At 34.0% G+C, this 25,428-nt stretch overlaps 1 protein-coding gene across 3 annotated transcripts in view; it reads left to right on the forward strand.

The window, feature by feature from the left end:
* LOC128214780 (uncharacterized) overlaps window positions 1-25,428 on the forward strand; it is a 32,239-nt gene continuing 6,811 nt past the window's right edge. Inside the window, exons 1-16 of one of the 3 annotated variants that reach the window (XM_052921419.1) lie at window positions 1-55; window positions 2,012-3,364; window positions 5,379-5,541; window positions 10,531-10,670; window positions 11,273-11,454; window positions 13,354-13,674; window positions 14,297-14,479; window positions 17,026-17,133; window positions 17,336-17,479; window positions 18,022-18,234; window positions 19,034-19,198; window positions 20,162-20,300; window positions 21,414-21,574; window positions 22,089-22,181; window positions 23,767-23,946; window positions 24,313-24,385. In XM_052921419.1, coding sequence (XP_052777379.1) covers window positions 2,899-3,364; window positions 5,379-5,541; window positions 10,531-10,670; window positions 11,273-11,454; window positions 13,354-13,674; window positions 14,297-14,479; window positions 17,026-17,133; window positions 17,336-17,479; window positions 18,022-18,234; window positions 19,034-19,198; window positions 20,162-20,300; window positions 21,414-21,574; window positions 22,089-22,181; window positions 23,767-23,946; window positions 24,313-24,385 — 2,731 coding nt within the window. In that variant the 5' untranslated portion in view covers window positions 1-55; window positions 2,012-2,898. Of the gene's footprint in view, window positions 56-2,011; window positions 3,365-5,378; window positions 5,542-10,530; window positions 10,671-11,272; window positions 11,455-13,353; window positions 13,675-14,296; window positions 14,480-17,025; window positions 17,134-17,335; window positions 17,480-18,021; window positions 18,235-19,033; window positions 19,199-20,161; window positions 20,301-21,413; window positions 21,575-22,088; window positions 22,182-23,766; window positions 23,947-24,312; window positions 24,386-25,428 lie in introns of those variants that run through there. The other 2 variants (XM_052921420.1, XM_052921421.1) reach the window with 2 other exon arrangements.

Genomic DNA, 25,428 nt, shown 5'->3' on the forward strand with positions numbered 1-25,428 from the left:
GCGGCATGTAAATAATGTCCTTTACACAGGTGTTAATTAGGAATATGTCAACAAGGTATATACTTTTTTTTCATCCGCTTGGGCGATGTTACTATAAAATGCAGATCAAATGAACTTCCAAATTATGTTGAAATGCATGGTCATAAACAAATACAATACCGCTTTTAAAATATTTATTTTAAGTTAAACAAATCAATTGAAATGAACTTGACATTTGAATGATTTGTAAACATTGTAGTTTTATATTTTACACAGTTAAGTCAGTTGTGACATAAAGTTAGGGCTGGACGTAGAGCTGTTGGATTTACCTTTGTGCCAGTGATTATGTTCAAGCAATGCATGTCTCCTTTAGTAATTTAAATACCATTTAGTACATGTATACTGTACATCTTTAAAACATACATGCATAATTCATAAACTTATTTATACCTGAGAGTATGTGTTTTTTTTGTCCCAATTTATACCCATACTTGACTCAGTAAAACTAGCAATGTAATACCCATCTTCTTTCATATAAAAAAGTAATTAAACACTCACTAAAGGGATGCATAATGTGTACAGTAGGTGGTTTTAATTGTAATTTAATGTGTTTATGCTTATATGTATGTTTAGGATTGGATATTTATTTATCTACGAACTTTACATTGATCACTAATCGAGAATTCACTAGGAAAATAATTTTGTAATGCATAAGTGTCAATTTTTCAATAATTTCCATATGTAGTAGTGGTGCTGATATACTGATAAGCCATACACTTGCTGGCCTAATATGGCTTGGTTTGAAATGGATGTAGGATAAATGGTTAAGTGGATATTTTGGAGAATATGTTAAACATTCAAGTTGCAAGCCAAGCAAGGCCAGGATAATGCTGAAATGTATTGGATTTGTTAAGTAAAAAAACAAGAACTAATATTTGTTTTCAAAAGTTTTTTCATGCCATATATTATAAGCATCTGATGCTTTTGAATTAAATCCATATTTGTTATTAATTAGCTCCCCTCGGGTAACAGTATTCGCCTCATGTTGACAATATGTATTGTCACAGTAGTGGAAGCCATGCAATATTTATATATTGTCAACCTGAGAATTATAATGTTGACTGAGGCAGCGCCATTTAATAAATCTAAGACGAACGTGCATCTTTCCTGTGCATGTGATATTAATTTGCCAGTCAACATTAATGGGCAGTATTAAAAAATATTGACCGCTCAGGAATAGGGATTTTAACATAGAGAATATAAGAGAGGTATAATAATATATAAATAGCAAATTTTTGTGAGGGCGCTATTAAAATGAGTTTATGAGGACTACAAATATGACACTACTTAATTAGTATTGTCATTTTTAAAAACGATTTTGTACAAATATTACATAATTAGTTAGCCTCAAATATGATTACAACAATTTTTTCAATATTTTTGCATTTCGAGACTAACGTACAAAAAAATAAAGCCCATTAACTTTTGCAACTGTATGAACAGTTTTAAGGTTATGTCTATATGCAAAAATCCGTATAATGTTGAAAGGACTCAAAAAATCTGTTATATGGCCAAGTTTAGCAAATGTGCGTGTACTTAGCCATTAAAAAACACTTGTGTCAATTTAGTGTTTGAATAAACTGCATAGAATGTGTTGAAAAAGCATACAGGGGAGGTAACATAATGCTAAGCTGACCATTCGAAAGTCTATATAGCATTTCGAAATAACAAAACAGTGTTTCCAGAGTAATCACTGATGATTTACTCTAATATGATAAGTTAGCCTTGACAATGAGCGGATCATGTTCACATTTGTGCTTATGTTGCAATTCTTGTTCATCATCAGTGATCATAATGCTCAAGCATTTACGCAATCTATGTGATATAAAAAAAATTATGGAATTATGTACTCTCATTTTACCCAAGTATTTAATACCATCTTGCAATATATAATATAAAATTACGACAAAATTACGACAATTTGTCATAATTACTTGGTTATTGATTTTGGTCTGTTTTTTCCCCTCTTCAGTGAGAATGCTACCTGCAGTCCTTCGCACGGGAAAAGAGCTTGAGTTACGACGTGCAATGGAATCATATAATTAACACTACTTTAAGATGAAGAAAAGAAGTGTTATTTGTCAGATGTACCGGCATTAATAATTTCTGCACAGAATCTGATCAAATAAATAATGATTACCATCATTTTTACCTTTTGATTGAAACTTATCTAAAAATATGCTGCCATAGAAACTTTCCTTTTTCCAATTTCAAAGCAGTGAGAGAAAAGATATATGTGTCTAAGGTTTCAGAATAATGAAAGATAAAAGATATTTATTTACATGCTGCTGGATTAGAGAATAAAACAGAATAGGCAGATATTGAAGTTAAATGGTGCCAACGTCATAATTTAATGAAATATTTCACCGACATAATAATTGTTGTACACGCACTGAGTCAAGACTCTATGAGATAGTCAGCAGATACTGATTGCATATTATACTCATATATATTGGAAGTGAAAGGAAAAAAAAACACAACAATACATGAGTGCTGTATAGGGAATAAATATGAGATTTTTCAAATACCAATAATTTAGATCCATTGGTTTACCTCTGGCTGATTAATTGGATTGACATGTTTCAAAGTTATGAGAGTTTTACATCATAGATCTTATGTGAAATAGATCATAAACTGCAGATACTTGGTAATTGAATAGTTCATACTGCTTTGTGGATGATTGGTAATGCTTGCTACAACAGACCCAAGCCCTGTTGAACAATGATTATTCTCAAAGATCTTGGAACTGGAAATTGAATACCGGTAAATCAAAAGAGAAAAAAACGCTTCAAAAATGATTTTTACTTCATGATGAGTGTAAATGTGGGGCTCGTGTCTGTTTTATTCCCCTAAAAGAAGATGAAATTTCATAATGTGCATGGATCGGCTATCAGTTTTTCGGAGGGAAAGATAACAGCATTGCGGTCAGACAATGACTTCTGCAACGGCATCGTATTTAGTGATCATGCCATTCGAGCAGGCCACAAGTTCTGTGTTGAATTGGCTTGCACTCAAGCCTGGAGTGGTGGGTTAAGAATCGGCTTTACTCTGAATGATCCAGGAAGGCTCACATCAGCTGACTTGCCAAAGTATTCTGTTCCGCACCTCGCAAAGCGAGATTATTACTGGATTCGACCAATCAGCGAAAGTCTCACGGGCGATGGATATCATCTTATGTTTTATATTGGAATGGATGGAAGTGTGCAGTTTTTTGTGAACAATGAACACAAAGGTGTATTACTTGTTGGTCTTCCTGCAGACAGAGCATTCTGGGTAATGTTCGACATATACGGAAACACCAAAGGCATAAAGCTAATAAAACCAGGTATGTTCAATTAAGATAAGTAACTACAAAGGGGACTGATGGCTTATGACATATACACATGTATTTATATACAATGGAATAGAACCAGGGATCTGGACCATTTTTAACCATGCCAGACCGATTTCAGTAACAGAATATGGTTAAAAAAATTGGTCTGAAATTTGTCAGTTAATGTTGTAATGCACAGGGTTCTCAATAAGTTTCGGTTGTACCTTCTCAAATAGTGAAGTAACTGACCAGCTTCTACTTATTCTACTTAAAATTTATTTAGTTTTCCAAATTAGAACCGGCCCAATTGCCATTTTAACCTTCCATTTTGGCCAGCAGCCGGTTCTTATTGAGAACACTGAATACACAAACTTGTTTGTCTTTATAAACGATGTCTGTCCTCACAATTTAAAACAAAACAACTCAGAATGGTATACTACTAAGGAATGTGAGCACTAGCATTTCAATAGAGTAGGTCCATTTATCTACAATGTGGGGTAGTAGATCTGTCAGAAATTGGATATGTTGCTTACTTAGGGATTTAGAGAGTCTCATTAGGGGGCATTAATGCTGTTGTTTTCTTATCAGGAATTGATCAATAAATAATCAAACGAAGTCTTGCTATAATTTTTTAAAAGATATATTTGTAAGTTTGCAAACAATAAAACAATTAATAATCAATGCTGTATTTGAATTTGCACATTTTTAAGTGTGTTTACAATGTACTTTTCAAGGAGTTTGTAAACAATTGTTTTAGGTCTAGACATAAAACATTAAAATTGATAAACACATTCAAAATACATACATGTAATAATCAAATACAGTCGATCTGACAGTATCTAAAATTGCATCAGAGTTTATTGGACTATTAAAACCGCACTCTCACAGATTTACCATTTTGACTTCTAAACTTCTTTATTGTTTGTCTTGGAATGAGCCAATTATTGCATAAATATCTAACAACCAGTAATATAAGACTGCTGACAAAAGATCAAATCGCAGAATTTCATATTTCAAATTATTGTTTTATGGCTAAAAGTGTTACTAATGCTTTTAGAAAAATGCATAAAACATAAATTTGTTAACATATATATGAACACCTGTGATCTGATTTTTTTGTCAGCAGTCATATATCACTGTTTTCCATGCATTTTTGAAAAAAAATGGCTCGTTCCAAGACAAAAAAAAAGTTGTCAAAACGTTCAGTTTGTGACAGTGCAGCTTTAAGAAAATTTGGTTTTTCTATTCTTCATGAAGAATATAACAGACCTGAGTTGTTCTCTCTTTTTACCGATATAAACTGTAAATATTTATTAATGAATACACTTGAATGTTTAGACCAACAGATGGATTGTTTATATAAAGGAACTAGTCTTGGAAAAATAAAACTTGATGTGCATTAATTGAAGCTTGGATAGTTTGCAATGTTCAAACAATAATGAAACAAAATGGAAATCAATGTGGTAAATGACACTATAATAATAGGCATTAAGTATTGTTTAGAAACCATTGTAATTATAAATATATTTATATATATTTAGGCAGTGCTCCAGTCAGGATTTTAAAACGGCAGGGTGATAGATAAGAAAGGGCACTTTGATGGGCATTGAATGAGCCTTATTGGGGCATTAAGCAAGGGCCAATGTTCAATTCTTATTGCGTATTTTGTTGGAATTACTTGCAATACTAATAGCATGTTATGAATGTACCTATAATATCAAAATTATATATGTATATTTGTTTTTTTATACTTATTTCTGAAAATTGACTGTCGAATAAAAGGGCACAGCAGGGTGTAGTTAAAAGGTAGCAGGATGCCGAAAAAGGGCAGTGGCCCCACCCTGCTATAACTGGGTCACTGTATAATAGGAAAAATAAACTCTTATTCTCAGAGATTATGCACAAAAGAATATCAAGGCAAAAAGTTGATTATTAAACGCAAATAAAAAAATACACAGTGGCATAGAGTTAAAACATTTAGGCCTAAGTCTCTGTTTATATATGGATAAACAACGCATGTTCCCAGATGACACACCAAAGGAGATCATGGCCCAGGGCCCGGAAGCGATCAAAGCGTACGACACGGCGTGTACATCAGGGATGCGGCCCGTGTACAGTACACGCCTAATGTTGGTAGGACAGGATGGAGCTGGGAAAACGTCACTAAAAAAAGCTCTGCTTGGGCAGGAGTGAGTCATAATTCAGTTGAGATAGTGTATTGTGTTTCATTAAGTGAGTTAAAGTTATCTCATTCTCATTATATATCGCATTAGTGTCTGCCTCTCTCTCAAGAGGTCATGGGTTCAAGCTAATGAAACAGCCTTTTATAGCTGCACTCTCACAGATTGTCAGTTTTGACACTTTTTAAACTAATTGTCTCCGATTTGGCATCAATGCATTCAATTCAGTCATATTAATAAGATATTTCAAAATAGAACAGATCTCAGGTGTTTGGTAATTTCTGACAAAAAAAATCCTTTTTCTTAGAGCGGTAGTAACGCTTTTAGCCATTAAACATTAATTTTCAAACATAAATATGATATACCTCTATCAGATCTTTTGTCAGTAGTTGTATATCACTTGATTCCGGAAATTTACACAAAGAATGGCCCATTAAAAGGCAAAAAAATAAAAATAGTTATCAAAACGATCAATCTGTGAGAGTGCAGCTTTAAAAGAAAATAGCCAGCACTGGTTACTACCTAGCAAACTAGCTTGTATGTTTTTGAAGTCTTCTGTAATCTCCAATCATGTATAACACACACATCATGACAAATTAAAAATGGTTATGATTTTAATAAATATCACTTTAGAGTTGTATATTGATTCATATATATGGCAGATTTCACGTTTTGGTGACCAAAAAGTTCCCGGCGAATATTGATTTTTAAAATTTATTGCAGATTTGTGATTTCAACATAATCTTTTACAGCAATTTCTTATCTATCATATTTTAGAACATTTGCAATGATTTATTCATGCATTTTTATAAAAAAAAGAATTTTGTATCACCATACCATTTGTGCTAGTGTTACAATATTGCCGGTAAAAACTTTTTTTTTTAATATTTTGATCCAAAGAAGTATTTTGTCTTGCACTAAATGGTTCATTTATCTATAAAACAGATTGTACAGACATAAAATAAAGATTGTTTCGTTTTTCTCAAATAAATTTATTGAAACAAACCCTAATTGGACAACAAGACAGAAAATGTTTTCTGCAAACATAGGTTTTCTTTTTATATCAGATCAGATAAGCTATAAACATAAATGTTTTGTTGTGGAAGTATAAATGTCTCTAGTATGGTGCAATTATCATTACCTTTGAAATTAAACATATATATTATAAATTGCTAATTGCGAGTATGTGCTAGTGTTACCACAAGACAGAATGAGTAACATTAGCAGTATGTCACATTAGCAGTTGGACAGAATGTTTCACAACAAAATAAAATACAGACCTACCACAGACTGTTTGAGCTTGATACAGTATAAAACAAACTATATAAATGATTGATAAACACAGTCAATTGATAATCACAAAAAAATCATAATAATCATACAAGATTTGACAAAGTTGCACTGTGACAGACGTACACATTTTATGAGCTTCTACAGTTGAAAATAGTTTCTTTGACTCTTCATTTAGTTTAAATGTTGTTATAATGTTTTACTCATTTGAGATTTTAATAACCTGTTGTTACAATATAATTCTATTGCTTCTCATATAGTTCCTACTAGTTTTGTTCATGCTGATTTATAAATACACTGCTGACCTAAGTTTATATCGTGTCAGACTGAATGACGAATCCTGGAAACACTGTTCCCGCAGCAGTTTGATTAAACAATCTCGTAAAAAAATATACCAATCTGGATAGAATAACTTCCAATACAAAAAACCAACAATAGAACTAAAGATCAGACTGTTGTGTGTCTTAAAGGCCTAGTTTAAGCCTTTTAAAAGTGACCCTCCCCCTTTTAAGGCCTAATTTAAGAAATATTTGGCATGATAATTCCCTGATGTGCATCTCATTCTAATCACACTGGTTTGATAGTAGGGGCCAATTTCCTGTGTTTACCGGTAGGTTTATCGGCTCAGGGCCATTAAGAGTCCATTTCTATCTTAAAATATCCCATACTGCGCAGCAGGATACTCAGATCGGAGATCTGATAAGACAATTAGGCAATTATGCACCAATCAATTGTAACCACAATTTTTTTACTTTCCAGGTGGCCCCGCATGGCCGTGTGAGTGCGGTGGTTTTGTCTTAGTGCCAAGATAGCGGAGATATTGACTTATATAGAGTCTCTGGGGTGCGGGGGGCATTTGGCCGGGGTTTTACCATCAGTTCGTCCCCGCAGGGCGGGGATTTTACCCGGGGTTTGCTGGACCGAAAGTCAAAGTCCCCGCTATTCCCCGGACCTGGGGGGGCGTGGTTACAATTGACTGGTGCATTAGATTAAGATCCATTTACAGAGGTTGTGTACATATACACAGTGTCATAAGAGATTGATCAGAAATCTTTACCCCGAACTGTATATGTCACAGAGTGACATGAACACTGATCAAAAGATCTTATCATAAAAAAGGCAAACAAACATCCAGAACTTTAAAACCTGCAACAAGAACCACCCCACCTGCAGTAACCTTGCATATAATCCAACCCGACACAGCAAAAAACAATTCTTATAAAATAATGTTTAATGTAAGTAAATTGCAACAGTCAAACAATTCAGACGATTTACACATCATCTTCTTGTCTTCAAGGGTATGGTTCAGAAAGAGATAATAAAATTATTACATACTTTCTGTTGAGATATGAGAGTGTTCTAAGTTATATATGTCTGCCTCTAACACAAGAAGTCGTGGGTTTGGTTTGATCCCTACCAGGGGTACTTTCTCATTGCCTCACAAAACTAACACAATACGTAATGTTTTCTACCATGGGAGCAGATTTGAGAGATTAAATTCACAGAGCTGTCTTCACAATCTTACAAACTAAAACAAAACACTCGAACGTAAATGCCATAAATTCAAACATTTTAAATTTTTAGCAACAGATCATTTTAGATACTACTTTTACTAACACTTCTTATTGTTTTGCTACATTAAAAAAAACAGTTTTGTTTGAAAGACTACAAGAATACAATGTCAATTTATTATCTGTAAATCTATTCATCAGACTCCTTCCACATGGAACAACATTTAGTTGCGCCACAATACCACTGGTCATAATGCACCAGTCAGTTGTAACCACACACCCTAGGTCCAGGGGTGGGGTTCAGGGAAAATAGAAAAAGTCTTATCAGATCTCCAATCTGATAAGACCTGCTGTGCAGTTTTCAATGTTTTATTATGAAAATGGACCTAAACTAGGCCCTTAACTAATTTATTGTTATCACTGGCATTCAGTTAATTTAATCTGGGACAGTTTGAAATTGAATAAAAACAGTAGATTGAACAGTTTTAGAAGCACAGAAACAATGTTCTTAAACTTTTATATACTCTGGGGGCGGGGGGGGGGGGGGGGGGGTTCAAACAGGAATCCAAAAGTAACACCAGGGGAGACGTCCTATTGTCCAATAGCACACATTGTTCTGTCCAAAATGTAACACTAGCATTCAGGTGACTAAAATAAGGTAAAGATACAATATATAACACAAGTTTGTGTCAAAAATAAGATTCGTCAAAAAAGAAACACAATGAATCACAAAATGAGCATACAAATATTGACTTTCATCTCAAGCATTCTCTCTTGGTGATGTCAAACTGCTTCTGTCCTATGTAACATTAGGGGAAAAGTCCTTTTGTCACATTAGCAAACATATTTCTGTCCCAATTATAACATAATCATTCAGTTTACTTAATCAAATTCAGATTAAGTATTAAACAGTTAAGCTTGTATCAAAAGCATACAATGGATCACAAAAAACAAAACATAAATATGTGTTTTATAAAAAAAAAAAGGTTTCTGTCCAATGTAACATTTGCAGTTATGTCCATTTGTCACGTTATCATCTATATTTCTGTCCATTTTATAACGTTTGCATTCTTAATTCTGTCCAATAAATAACGATATCAAACACAATAGCGGTATGAATTCAATATAAACTACGTACCTAATGAATGAATACTTACAAACGATAGTTTACAGACGACATTGTTATGTTCGAATAATTGACTCTGGGAAAGTCATCAAATTTCAACGATTTTCTTGCTTTATTAAGCACTTGTCTTAATGCTAGCGTGACATAATGTTAATGTTACATCGAAGGACAGAATGAGCCAAACTTGGATTAAGTTTTTATCAACGGTATTCACCACTATTTTTATCATTTCAATGTCAACTGTGAACCAGTCCAATATAAAAGTAATCGCTGACCGGATGTTAACCCTCAGTCGGTGTAAATTATTCACGAATAGAAAAGGTGCTATCGTCATGCTAAAATGGGACAGAATCGATTTTGCGTAACATTAACACATTTTTAGACCTAAAAAACTTTATGATCGGGAACGACCAATTTCTTGTTGCATGCAATACTGTTTTTATCCGACACGTAGTCTTTGTTTTCAGTGATTTAATAAAGGTGTGTTTAGGCTTAAAACAGTTAGCAGTGGATCATGTCTGCTAATGTTACACAACAATTCGAGGACAGATTACCGTAACGTTATCACCATGCGCAATTACCGAAAATTTAAGTATATTACGAACGAAATGCAATCATTTTAGATATATTATTGTTTTAATTAACATTTCTTGCAAACATTATTCAACAGACAAGAATAAAATACTTTCCAGATGTTACTGAAAAGCATCCTCAAAAAAGTGGTATATTGGTACCGGGAAGATTTTCTGTCTTTTTTGTCCTAAATATCGGCATAATTTTACATTTTTTTACCTTATTTAACACAATATTTTCATTATTTTAATACAAATCACTTCTATTAGGGGTTCTTATTGGGTTGGGAAAGGCAATTGCTGTATATATGACGTTGACATGCAATAACAATAAATGAAAGCAAATGGGCCAAATAATTGCCTTTTTTGTGAAATCTGCCATATATAAATAATATGTTAGCCAGAAAATATGACCGCATGTGTGTTAAGAGCAGTTGTTAAACAGTTGAAATTAAATTTTTCACTACAAAAATATAATTCAGAGACATTGATGTTTCAGACCCAGTAAATCTGAGGAAGGGACCAGTGGAATTGACCTTTCCACCTCATGTAGATTCTGTGTTGGAGGTCAAGGACCTTGGACACCACTGACCGGAAGTCAACTGACCTCTGAGGAGGACGGGCAGACAAGTGTCCAATGTATGCATATTTATTTATATTTGAACATTGCTTGGGTCTCTTGTTGTTGTTTCTTTTTTTTTCTTTTTAGAGAGAAACAAGGTTATCATTGATGGCCTTTAAAAACCACTCAAGATATTGGCTTGAAACTTGGTACATGCATTGCATGAGCCATTATGCTAACATGTAGCAAGGCCCACAACTCTGGCATTACTAACTGATGACTTATTCCCCTTTTCAACTAAATAAACAGATGTGTATTGTGTGCCTTATGTTGCATTTTTGTTTTAAAAGTCCTATATGTATACAGCTACCATATTACAGAAGCATCTTAAGTTAAAGCTGTATCTTTTCCATAATTAAACAATTTCCTTAACTGATTTATCTCAGGTAGAAAGTGTTATGCTTAATGTAGATTCTGCAAATAAAATATGGACACTGAAGTAATTGAAAATGAAAACTCCATTTTAAAGAATTATTTTTTAAAGAAATATAACAATTCAAAATTTTACACCAAGTTAAAATATGTATGGTAAAAAAAATCTTAGAAATATGTACGAAAAAAAATAATATTAAGATTCTTCTGTAATACGGACCCAGAACTTTGACATTTTTCCTTCCAGATGACACAGATGCCTTAGAAGAAGAATATAACCAAGCTCTTGCCACTAACATTGTACAGGAATTAATGCTCCAGAAGCGCCGTAAAACCTCCTTCTCCCAGAAACCTAAGCCCCCTTCCCGGGAATCCATAAAAACAACCAACAGCACACCCTCTTCTGCGGCTAGCTCAGGGGCAAGAAAGGTACAAATATGCCAAGTTTCAGTGAATGGTGGTTCTTAGGGTTAAGGTTTAATTAGGTCCTGGCTCTATATTTTAGGATATAATAGTGCTTGAAATTCTTAGAGGGTAAAAAGAGGTAGCTTAAAATTTATGCATATTAACTTTGCCCTGATGCCTGATGCTGTAAAATTATCTTATTATTGCGCTTTTTTAAATCATAGCCAAGCTTGTTGCACTATCTTAAGGCAATTAGAAAGAAATGCCCTGATTAGGACTTAAACCCGCAAAGAAATAAGTTTAAACTAAATACAGGATATTTTAGATATGCCATACTTCAGTGGTGATTTTTCAAGTAACTTTAAATGTTAGTTGCATAAAAATAATATTTGAGTGTACATTAAACAACATTGTACAAACTATTGAATAAGTTATGGATTTACATTGCAAAAACTTAAGAATAACTCATTGATATGTTTATACATGTATGTTTTGGAATTTCTGTAAATTACCCATAGCTAAAAACTTAAAAAATCATAAATATTTACTTTTACCGGCAAGAAATAATTATATGTATGTATAATTGTTAATCGGACTAGATACTACATGTTAATAAATCGCCAAATACAGTATTTCCTCAAAACAAGCCTAGAATTATTTAAGCCTAAGTATGAGGCCCCTTAAACATCATTATACATGATTAAAATACTATTTTGTCGCCCTTTTAATAATAGTTCTAAATGGTTTCCCAAGTTTTTAGTGTGTATATTTAGTCAAAGTCACGTGATAAGTACAGTTACATATATACAGACGCTATTTTTAAATTTACTGGGATTTACGTGGTAGACAAACCCAGTAAACTTGGAATTGTAAAAATACGCAAAAGACTGTGAAAGATGCATGTGTCTTGAGTGATATGTATGTAACATTTAATGCGATGTACACAACGATATCAATTTTATGCAAGTTTTTTGACAATTTTCCTTTTTTTTGCAATGGTATCATCTGATTTCTAGTCCCGTTAATGTTATTTTCAATTAAACAAATTTATTCCAAGGAAGCAAAAGAGACTGATAGAGTATGTATGTATATTTTTTTAGTACTGTTTTTACTATGGTAACAGTAGATTATATGTTTTATGAAATGGCATCATAAAAGAATATATTTTGTCACGCAGCCATAAAAACAAAATACAGTGCATGGAATACTGAATGGCTCTGATTGGCTCGTTTGAAGCTATTTTAAACTATGAAAACCACAATTGAGCCACCTGGTACTCAGATAATGACAGAGTTGCATGCAATATGTCCTTTCTGAAAAACAGACAGGATATTAAAGTATTTTGTCATGCCTTACTTAAAAACATAAAAACACCTTGTTATGAAACCATTTCTTGGAAATGATTCTTTTTAACTTTTTTTTTTATTTTTTTATCATTTTCTCAGAATCAGGGAATTTTATAAAACATAAATATTTCTTGACTAATATAGCTGCATTAAAGGTTTACTAATATTTTTATTCCCTGTCTATTATAATTGCATATTAATTAAAAAAAAAATCAATTTCTCTTAAAGTATATATACATGTACATTATAGATATACAATGAGTCGAAACCTGTTGGCTTGATATCCCAGGGACTTGCCAAAATACTTTGAGCCTTGCGAATATCAAGCCAAGCAGGAATGCTTACACAGAGTAAAACAAAATCAGTCTTTGCATCCAGTTTGAGCAAACGAAGAAATCGAGCCGCCAATGAAGAAATCGAGCATAGCAATATTGAGCCAACAGGTTTCAACTGTATTTAAATACACATACAAGTTTCAGGTATGTCAAGACAGAAATATAAGCAACATAGAGAACATGTGCCTATCACTCTTTTATTTGTGACACTTTATAATTTACCTATTTTCTGTGCCTTTCAGTTGTCCGGTAAACCAGCCTCTGCTTCAAATGTTGCCAAATTCTCAGAAATTCCTCAAGAACTGTTCAAGGAAGTACCAGAAAAAGTGGTTGAATTGGTGCAAAAAATGTTAGATGCCCCTCCCCCAAATTTGAAATCTCAGGACTCAACTGTTTCCATGGCAACGAGACTGCCGGAAGGAACGCCCATGGTGCTAAATGTGTGGGATTTTGGGGGAAAGGAGATGTATTACACAACCCACCAAGTTTTTTTGTCGAGTAGAGCTGTGTATGTGTTCGTGTTTAATTTGAATGTGGATTTGGACGAACCAGTATCAAACATGGTAGGCATTTTAATCTTTCATCTGTTTTTTTAAAAATAATAGCAGCTGCACTCTCACAGATTGACCGTTTTTACAACTCTGTAATTTTTTGTCCTGGAATAAACCAATTTTTGCATTAATGTCTGAACAGCGATAATAAGAGTCTTATAACTGACAAAAGATCAGATGGAAGTTTTCATATTTACGTTCAAAAAATGATGTATGCCGAAAAATTTATTTTTCTTAAAGCGCTAGTAATGCTTTTAGCCATTAAACATTCATTTTTGAACGTAAATATGATAAGTGCGACTTGTTTATTTGTCAGCATTCATATATTGCTGGTTTTCAGACGTTTCCACAAAAATTGGCTTATTCCAAGACAAAAAAAACAAAAACAGTCAATCTGTGAGAGTGCCGCTTTAAGGTAATGTAATAGCTAGCTTTGGTGTCGCTGATGTTCTCATGCAATAATTTTGTGCTGCCAATAACTTTAAACGTTTAAAAATATTGACCGAAAACGTTTACACATGTATATTCTTTATTTACAAGACACACACTAAGTGACAAGCAGGCTTCCTGTTGGCGTTTAATTATGGAGGGTTAGTCATAATTCAATTAAAGCTGCATAATTATCAATTTTTAGTCCGAACAGGGAGAGCCCTTGTCCACACTCGAGTACCTGGATTTCTGGTTGAGGTCGGTGTTCGTGCACGCGTCTGTCAGTAACAACAAGGTGGGGGATAGGACCACATTTTCCCCGCCTGTGTTTATTGTTGGTACACATAAGGACTGTCTGAATGCTGAGCCTGATCAAATTGAAAATGTTGTAAGTATTTGGATTATTATACCCCCACAAATGAAGTTTGAGGGGGAATATAGGAGTGAGCTTGTCTGTCGGTCGGTCGGTCTGTCGGTCGGTCGGTCTGTCTGTCGGTCGGTTGGTCGGTCGGTCGGTCTGTCGGTTTTCATGGTTTCCGGACGATAACTCATGAAAGGCTAGACGGATTTGAACAATTATTGGTACACAGGTGTAACATCAGAAGATACAGGTCAAGTTCGATATTGGGGCTGGTGGGGCCAAGGTCAAGGTCACTGTTACTAAAAATAGATAAACGGTTTCCGGACGATAACTCATGAAAGGCTTGACAGATTTGAAAATCTTTTGGTACACAGGTGTAACATCAGAAGATACAGGTCAAGTTCGATATTGGGGCTGGTGGGGCCAAGGTCAAGGTCACTGTTACTAAAAATAGAAAAACGGTTTCCGGACGATAACTCATGAAAGGCTAGACGGATTTGAACAATTTTTGGTACACAGGTGTAACATCAGAAGATACAGATCAAGTTAGTGAGCTTGTTTTAATTTATATACGTAAAGTAAAAGGACTTAAAGATGATTATAAGCTTAATTTTTTGTTTGGTAGCAGTGATAACATGATGTTTTTGAGATGCTCGTGAGATACATACATGCCATATCGCCTGGCGGAGGGGGGGGAATCCCCCGAAATTAAGCCCATCCCCTGGTCAGGATCCATATCCCCCTTTTTTTCTTTTTTTTAAACTAGCTCAAGGTTGGCAGTGGAAAGCATCCATAATATTATGTGTGTGAAATACCATAAAGGACCATGATGACTAAGTACAAAAATTATTGTAATTAGAGTGTGTTGCTGTACCGGGTATTTATTTTTATATCATAAATGTAGATATTGCGCTAAATTTCGCTGCGTAAAAATCCCCTGGTGTAATATCAAAATCCCCTGGAATTCAGACCAAAATCCCCTGGGAAGCCCCTCAGAAATATGGAATGTATGGAGATAATATTAGAGAAAAATATATCTTGCTGACCTTGACAAATAATTCGTTAATTTTTGAATTGCAGACATTGATAGGGAATATATTAAACATCAATGTAAGTGCAGAGTATGCCACTACTACTATACTACTATACCATATATACTCAAAAATACATGCTGTATTCTTGATAAAAAAAATGTTTTGCTGCAAAATAGTAAATGGTAAAGACAAATATCATACCAATGCCATGTGGTGTACAAATTGCTAAAATACTGAGGAACCTGTGAAAATCTCTTTCAGACTTTAGACCAGGGGACATGTGTATGGCAGCACAAGATCTACTTTTTGGTATTCTATAGGGTTAAAATATTTAGATGCAAAAACTCAATTACATCTCAGATTTTTTTCTGGATACCATTTTTGGAAGTGTAAAAGGCTAAATTTTAAGTTTTTATTGTCAATCATCACTCTGTCAGCAAAGCTACAGATAAACAGTATATACGTATGCATAATATAATGCAATTCAAAGACATAGAATGCAATTGCAATAATTTGCATATCGTTTCCATCATCTTTTGAAACAAGTTCTACTGATCATTACTTCACCCTTTGTTGAAGCACTTGAAAAGCAAATTGCAGTATGAATCGTAAACAAAATCAAGTGTCTGCTAATGCAAATCATAAAGTGCTTGAAGAGGAATTAAATGTGGGAAAATTAATCGATCAAAGTTGCTTCAAAGAGTGGCAGATATTTTTTAATTTGTTCTTGCAAGTAATCTCATTGAATCATGATCTATTGAGCAAAAACATTTTAACGACATCTATTGACTCTTTTCACTTAATATGACAAGACTGTTCCTGTTTAAAAACATGTACATTTACCACAGTATTAAACCATATAATTAACCATTAAGATGTATTACTTTTTATGAAAAATATTTTTTCATTTTTTTTAAATCACTGGGTTGAATAATACATGTACCTACTAAAAAAGGTTTAAGCAATGTATAAGGAAATATTCAAATGGGTTTAAGCAATGTATAAGGTAATATTCAAAAGGGTTTAAGCAATGTATAAGGTAATATTCAAAAGGGTTTAAGCAATGTATAAGGTAATATTCAAAAGGGTTTAAGCAATGTATAAGGTAATATTCAAAAGGGTTTAAGCAATGTATAAGGTAATATTCAAAAGGGTTTAAGCAATGTATAAGGTAATATTCAAAAGGGTTTAAGCAATGTATAAGGTAATATTCAAAAGGGTTTAAGCAATGTATAAGGAAATATTCAAACATTTTCAACACAATTTTGTAGCTGGGGACTCCCATTTCCAACTTGCTGTCCACCACTCACTCACAGTTATGCCCAAAATAAAACGTATTGAGAATAAACGGTCATATTGGGACCTCATCAAACTACGAGAGACTCAAATTTGTCAACCATGAAGGTCTCAGGTACCCCAGCTGAAAATGCCTTGGGAAAATCCGTAATGTTCAATCTTAGGTTATGCTTTATTAGCAATTAAATCATTGTTTATTTGGCTAATAGTGATGATTCCAAATTTACAAATCTTCTTTTACAGATATCTGAGAAGTTCAGCCAGATCGAGGACTTTGTTGTTGGCAAACCGTATGTTCAACATCTTGTAACACCATTCTACGCCGTAGACAACTCACTACAAGATAGCAAGGTAAGACTTACTCCTGGGGCTGGTTGCTCAAAACCTCAGTTTAATTTAACGGCTCATTTAAGTTGTTATGGTCTGTTAGATTTTAACCAAAAGTAACATGAAAATGCTCAAAATAAAGTTAGAATTAACGGCAGATTTAACGGTTGAATATGTTTCTGGCATTGCTACATTTAATCATTACCATGCTGCTCTCTCCTTTTAGTTACCAGAGCTTCAAAGAAGAATAGAAGAGGTATCGAGCCAGGAGCCTTATATCGGAGAGCGGATGCCCATACGGTGGATACGGTTTCACCAGGATATCTCGAATCTCGTAAAACAGGGCTCACACTTTGCAACTTATGATCAGGTTAGTGCTGCATGGGACACAAAATTTGATTAAATTATTAGTTTTTTAAAGCTGCACTCTCACAGATTGATTGTTTTTGAAAACTTTTTTTTATTTGTCTTGGAATGAGCCAATTTTTGTGTAAATGTCTGGAAACCTTTGATATAAGACTGGTGACAAAAGAGCAGATCGCAGTTTTCATATTTACATTTGAATATGGATTGTGGTATCAATGCCTTCAATGCAGTCATATAAGGAATAATGGAACAGATCTCAATTGTTTGGAAAACTGCCGAAATTTTTTTTTTTTTTAAATCGTTTGTAACGCTTATAGCCATAAAATTTTAATTTTCGAACATAAATAATTATGAAAAACTGTGATTTTACCTTTTGTCAGCAGTCGTGTATTATTGGTTTCAAGACATTTACGCCAAAATTGGTTCATCGAAGACAAAAAATAATAAAGTTGACAAAACAGTCAATCTGTAAGAGTGCAGCTTTAAAAAATAAAGCACATTTAATAATTATCAAGTTATAATTATATACTTGCCATTTTATTTCAGGTTACAGAAATTGCCGGCAATCTTGGGATCATAGACTATCAAGAGATTATGACAATGCTGGAGTTCTACCACAACCTAGGAGTGATTATTTATTACGGGAGTGGAAAATCGGCCATGGACAATCTTCTGCGTAACACAGTCATTCTGAGTCCCCAGTGGCTGGTGAACATGTTTAAACACGTTGTGTCTGTTGACTGGAGACCTCCTGATAAGGTTTGCATGATGGCTTAGTTTGCGAACAGTATAAGAAAAATGTACTTGTACACTACAGTCAAAACACGTTGGCTCGATATCCGAAGGGACCGGCAAAAATACTTTGAGCCTTGCGAATATCAAGCCAAGTGGGAATGCTTACATAAAATGAAACAAAATTGGTCCTTTACATAAAGGAAATCAAGCCAAGCAATATTAAGCCATTAGGTTTCGACAGCATAAGTACAGTTTAAGAAAAATGTACTTGTACACTACAGTCAAAACACATTGGCTTGATTTCCCAGGGACCAGCAGAAATATTTCGCGAATAAATAATTAGCCTCACGAATATTGAGCCAAGAGGAAATGCTTACATTAAGTAAAACAAAATGGTCCTTTACATGTCGTTTAAGCCAACGAGAAAATCGAGCTAAGCAAAATTGAGTGAACAGGTTTCGACTGTATAAGTACTGACCTCCTGCGTCTTTGGTTCAATTGCCTCAGTAAGTCAGATGTGATGACTGTACTTTTGTTGGCAGCATAATCATCATCCTCACAAGACATGTTTTTTGTACTTGGGGCAATTATTAGTTTCCCCATAAAGCATGTCAAAAGCTTTTAGCAATAAAACATCAACCTTTGAACGTCAAAAAGGAAAAAATGACATCTGATCTTTTGTCAGCAGTCTTATATCACAAAAAACAGTTGTCAAAACACTCAATCTGTGAGAGAGCAGCTCTAAAATATGTCCCCAGATGTTAATCTTGTACATTTTCAATCCAAACCAAAATATGCATACCAATGTGTCCTTGTATTTCAGTGGAATCTTATCAGAGACAAGTGGACACGCCTCCAAGAGTTTGGCATTCTTGAGGAGGCCCTTCTAGACACCCTGTGGCATGACGCACGGGAACAGAAACCCCTCCTTCTGGGCCTCTTAGAGAAATTTGACCTAGCCTGTCTACGTCTTCCGAGTGTTGCTGAGGTATATGTCATTAGCTCATATGTTTTTCGAAGAAACATACATGCCATAGCTGGTGGGGGAATAAATCCCCCAGAATTAAGACCCATCCCCTGGTCCCTCGCCGGGGGGATCCATATCCCCTGGAATTTAAAACAAAACAAAAAACTAGCTCAAGGTTGACAGTGGAAAGCATCCATAATATTATGAGTGTGAAATGATGACTAAGTCCAAAAATTATTGTAATTAGAGCATTTCTGTATTTATTCTTATATCATAAATGTAGATATTGCGCTAAATTTATATGTGTAAAATCCCCTGGTGTAATATCCAAATTCCCTGGAATTCAGACCAAAATCTCCTGGGAAGCCTCTTAGAAATATGGCATGTATGAAGAAATTTCATAGCCTTACTGTCACTGTCAATATTGGCTGTCGCTTAGGAGTTTGAAAGAACTATAATCGTTGGCTCTTACATGAAACAAAACTGGTAAAAGATATTCAGCTTATGCTTGTTCCAGTGACACTATGTATATGCAAGGCCAATAACTCTGGCTGAAGTAGGTGTTTAAATATGCCCTTGACCAACTGCAAAGAAAAGATGGGCATTGGCATAGATCTGCACAGCCTTGCTACATTTTTTTTTATTTCATAAATTACTGTTAAAAATAAATTAGATCGTTGACCACCGCAGTTCTAACAATGCTTAGGTTGAAACACCCATGTGCTCATAAATTTGTCAAATTTTTAAAGTTAAAAATGTTATGTCTATCTTCCGAAGGAAAATTTTAAGATACCGTTTTAAAAGTCTGCAAGCAACTGGCATACAGCTTAAATAGTTCATTCTTTAGATTTTGCTATATAATACATCCATTTTTTAAGATCTTATGATAAATTGAAAACAAAATGAAAGTAAAGTTTAAAAAAGAAAGAGCAAATAACTACAACATGATTATTTATTCATGATTTTTATTTCTTGTGATGTCAGTCTCAGGCCATGGACCAAGTTAACACTAAATCCTACTACGTGCCTGCTCGCTTGTCAGCATATTGTGGTGCCAATCTTCCATACAGTGCAGGAGAAAATGATGTCACATTTTACATTGACTTCAACGGCTTTCTTCCAAGTGAGTGTACTTAAACATACTGTGTTATTTTTCTTGGCCCCATTTCCAAAATGGTGAAGAAAAACAATAAGATTTCAAGTTGGGAAAGCTCCATCTCTGCCTAGTTATGAAAGAGAATGATTTTAAAAATAGACATAAAGAATAAAAGAGTATGATAAAGATACAGTTACTATAAACGTCTAGTACATTTGGAGGGTGAAACCATTCTTCTAAAGGTTTTGTTTCAAAAATGCATAATTGACGTGAGTAAATGTCAGTATTTTGGTTTTCCTTATTTGTTACGTTCAATCTTAAATACTTCATTAAAGAGGAACACATAATGTAATTTTATGTGGTTGTTTTACTTGATTTAACACAATAAATATATAGCAAACAGCGTATCACACTACTGTTGATTAGTACAGATTGTTGGAGGTCATGGCGAAAAGCAACGGCAACTGATAAGCTACGCCTTATCTTTACCCTGAGGTCAGTAGGGTATCGATCAGCTGATATATCTGTCAGGCCAGGTCATATTAATTGTCCAGATTTGCTTTGCACTACTGGAGCATCCATTTGGAGTCAACAGTCACTGTTTCACTCAGAATAAATTAAACTGTAAAAATATGCAAGTTAGTCTTTTTTGCCTCAATTAAAACTAGTTTGGGACAAAATTCTTATATTGCTTGACATTTATATTAAAAAATTGTTTGCTTTTTAAAGCTGCACTCTCACAGATTGAACCTTTTGACAATTTTTTTATGTTTTGCCTTAGAACAAGTCAATTTTTGCGTAACTCCATAAAAACCAGTTATATAAGACTGCTTACAAAATATAAGATCGCAGAATTTTATATTTAAGTTCAAAAATTGATGTTTTATGCATTTTTCTTAAACTGTTTGTAATGGTTTAAGCCATAATACATTAATTTTCGAACAGAAATATAAAAATCTGTGATCTGATTTTTTTGTCAGCAATCTTTTATCATTGGTTAACTTTGCAGATATTAATGCAAAAATATGCTCTTTCCAAGACAAAAATTAAAAAAGTAGTGAAAATGGGATATCTGTGAGAGTGCAGCTTTAACAGCAACAATAAAAAATTAATGACAATGATTTTTAATGTTTCCCACAGGTGGTTTATTCCAACGTATAATCACACGAACTACTCGTTGGAGTCAAGATGTCGGGGGACAAAACCCTCATTTCTTGTATCGACAGGTCGCTCGATTCTTTCTCGATATGGAGCACGATTTTGTCATAGAGATGGCTGCTAGGAAATACAACAGGGTCAAGGTAAATAATTGCAAACAAAACAATTGATCAACAAGATAAAAATTAATAGTTTTTGCGCATTTAGCACAGCAGTATTGACACCGTATTTTAAGTGTATTTTTCATAAGGGGTGAATTAAAACTGAAAAAAAGAATGCTTTTTGTGACTGAAGCCCATTTATTCTGCACTAAAAGCATATTTATTTCAAACCTCAGTCTCAATTTTCTCGGATTTTTTTTGAGGGAAAAAATTGCATTCAAAATTTAGGAATATTCATTGCTAAAATCATTGAATGATTTAAAAATGTTTTTCCTTTGGAAATGTATTAGAATAATTGACCATCGCCAGGGGTGGCAAGATAAAGGCCTGGCATTGATTTAGTTAAGAAAACAAATATGTTTTCATTAAAAAGATCATGCAGTTTATTAGCAATTTATTATAGTTTAAAAGTAAAAGTGATGGCCAATCTGTGATTTTTAAACTTTATAAACTTTTATTTAAATGTTATCATTTATTATTCACATCTTAATTATAGGTTGTTGTGATGCGAGTATCCGAGTCTGATACAGACACAGACAACAAGGAGATAGAGGGGAGTTCCCCACCCAGACCTGCCGCCTGTGCCAAAGTAAGGCCATGTCTTTTATAGCTGTTATTTTCTTTTTGAGACTCCGATGAAGTCCCTTTGATTTCCCCTGAAACATTATGTGCTTAGTAACCATGGATCGGGGCACCCTCTGGCACCACCTACGAATATACATAACAAATATAACCAATCAGTGTTTCAACACAAATATAACCAATCAGTGTTTCAACACAAATATAACCAATCAGTGTTTCAACAAAGGAAGTGTTTCAAAGAAATATATCATATATACATATATTTTGAAGCAGCAATACATCAATGCAGTAACGCAATAAGTATGGTGTAGTGTAGCCTCATGCAAGAGTTACTTCCCTTATCTTGAATATTTCTACTTCAGTTAAATTTATGTGTGCTTCGACCTTATAAAGCTGTTACCTGGCACCAGACTGATCATCTCACTATATCTGCCTTGAAAGATTTTTTGTTTTATGAACAGATAAAACATTTGTTAAGTCATTACTTGGTTAAACAGAATTTTCGAGCCACTGGTCTTCTTATTTATTTTTGGACAGGCCACTGCAATTAAAATGTTTTAAGCTTGTCTGTTTTGCAACCAAAAAAAATCTGGTAGCCTTTGTGTTGTTGTCGGCGTTGTGCAAAATCTTAAACCCTGGTCAAATTTAAAAAAAAAATGTAAATATTCTATTGAAACTCGGTACACATGTTGCCAGAAATGCACATGTTCAGAAAGGCTTAACTTTGGTTTGAATGGTTACCAAGCTTTGCCCCTTGTTAAACTGAAAAAAAGAAAAAAAACAGTGTGGCATTCAGAGAACTTCAGCCATTTTCTAATGAAAACAACCTCTGATATTTATGGAAGGTTTACAATGTCAGAAATCCATTCATTTAACTTATTATGCTGCATGTACATATCGGTAGTTATTTAAGTTTTGAAGTTAAACTTGATGACTTTCCTGTTTGGAATCTTAATAATTCATGCAATAATACACTTCACTGACATTCAATTTAAACTTGTGATAGAAATACACATTAAAACACTACAATTGATTAATACTTTTATTTAATTTTGTACAATTTACTACTTTTACTGATGTACCGGCATTCATCTGAGGATGTTTCCAATGGAAAATGGGGAGGTGTTCTGAATGGGTGCTCTTGTTAGAATTTGCAATTAGAATAATAAGCCTTGGCCATGTCACAGGGGGCAGAAACAAATTATTTTTATTTATTCTAGCCTATATATATATATACATATAAGCTAGAATAAATAAAAATAATTTGTTTCTGCCCCCTGTGGGCCATGTTGCCATCGCAAAACTTAAACAATGGCTGTTAACTAAAAAATTGCTCATGATATTCAAATGAAACTTTGTACATAAGATGCCATAAGCAATAGGTAACAGTATAGTAAGACCAACAACTGTTTACTCGATTTTATGCCCTTTTTACAGTTTAAAACAAGGAAAAGCATTTGATTTCACTTCATGATGCTCTTGGTTAAGTAAGTCGGAACTCTATTGGAAGCAAGTTTTGTACATTTTTTTTATACAAGTGCTAATCTTCAAATATCATCAGTATCATGGGGATGTTTTCTTTAATTTAATAGGTGCGCAATTTTCTTGAGTCCTGTCTGTCAGAACTGCGTGAGTTATGGATGAAGCGACTGTCGTACAGTGTTGTGATGGCATGTTTTTGCGAGCGGGTATGTGAGCAACATAAGCAGGAGGGATGTCGACAAGAGACTTGCCTGCACTTTTTGAATCTTGATGAATGTCTGGCAAATAAGGTATTAATGCTGTATTTATGTACGTTTTTCTCTCATGCCTAAAAAAACCCATTCGGTTTGGGCTACCCGACCCCACCTATGAAATAGGCGCCGACCCTACTGTTTTTATAGTCAGTTGGTAAAATATTAAATAATCTAAATCTGTGTTTAAAAATGTGACCTTTATCAGGAAAATGTCAAAGATTGTCTGAGTGATAACTCAACAATGCCTGGCCCTATGGTCATCAAACTTGACATGGAGGCTGGTCCTGACCAGTAGATGACTGCTTTTGATTTTTTGGGTCATTAGAAAAATTGCAAATATTATATCCATATAATTTTTGCCAATCAACAATACCTAGAACTACATAAGCTGATTGTTTCCAGATTGTTATGTGTGGTCATAGAAGAATAAAAACTGCATCAATCAGAAAGAGTTTTCCAGAACCATTTTGTGTTGGTAAGTTTAAGTTTTTTTCTACTTATGATTGAATTAAAATAAATATTAATAAAAATTTGATTAAATACAAAATATGAAGTTACAGACAGTGCATCATTCTCTAAGATCATGTCTATGTCTTTAATTTCATTCTGAAGTCCTCAGCCATTTTCCATCTTAAACAACCTCGGATGTATATGGACGGTTAATAATGTTAGAAATCTTTATTTTTAACTGCCCTGCAAGTAGATCGCAGAGTAATTTGAATTTAGAGGCTAACTAACCTTCATGACATTTCTCTTGGGAATCTTAATCATCTATGCAATTATCACTTCACTGGCAATCAATTTTAAAATACATTTAAACACTACAGAAAAATTTATACTATCATTTAAAATTAAATGAACTTCTTCTACTGTATACCGGCATACATCTAAAGTTGTTTTCCAAGGAATATGGCCAAGGAGTTCTGAATGGGCCGAACCAGTACTGAGTTCACCATTTCCCAGTACTACCCTTTTAATGCCGATAGCTAGGCAAGAGAGGTACTGATTGCATATTTTTTTACGTTTTTTGGTTTGACTCCACCTGGGCTCGAAACCCGACTTTCTGCACCTGGCGAATGCTCTACCACTGAGCTTTTGGGGAGGTGCCTTAAATTGAAAATTAGATTCTGATTGTTTTTTATAAGACTGTCAAATCAACTGAATGGAATCACTGAGGCATGTCTAAGAATAAGAATTATATTGAATAAAAGCCCACCCTGCAGTTTAACCTCCAGATTTGAATTATAGAAACATGACTCATAATTATTACACAGCATCTCAATGGAAACTTATAATAATAAGGACAAGCCCAGCAGTCAGAAATCTTACTAGGATCTCAGTGAACAGCACAAGAATCAAAGCTCAAAGCTTGCAAGACAATCTAACATGAATATTGTTTCCATACTGGGGTTGCCAAACTGAAAGTGCCAGCAAAATCAGAGGAGTTCAATTATGATAGTTTTATGTCACATCTATATGATGAGATTTACCCTTGGGGGCAAGTTTTCTCCAGAGGGG

The sequence above is a fragment of the Mya arenaria genome, chromosome 13 (assembly GCF_026914265.1).
Source record: "Mya arenaria isolate MELC-2E11 chromosome 13, ASM2691426v1".
Classification (NCBI taxonomy): Eukaryota; Metazoa; Mollusca; class Bivalvia; order Myida; family Myidae; genus Mya; species Mya arenaria.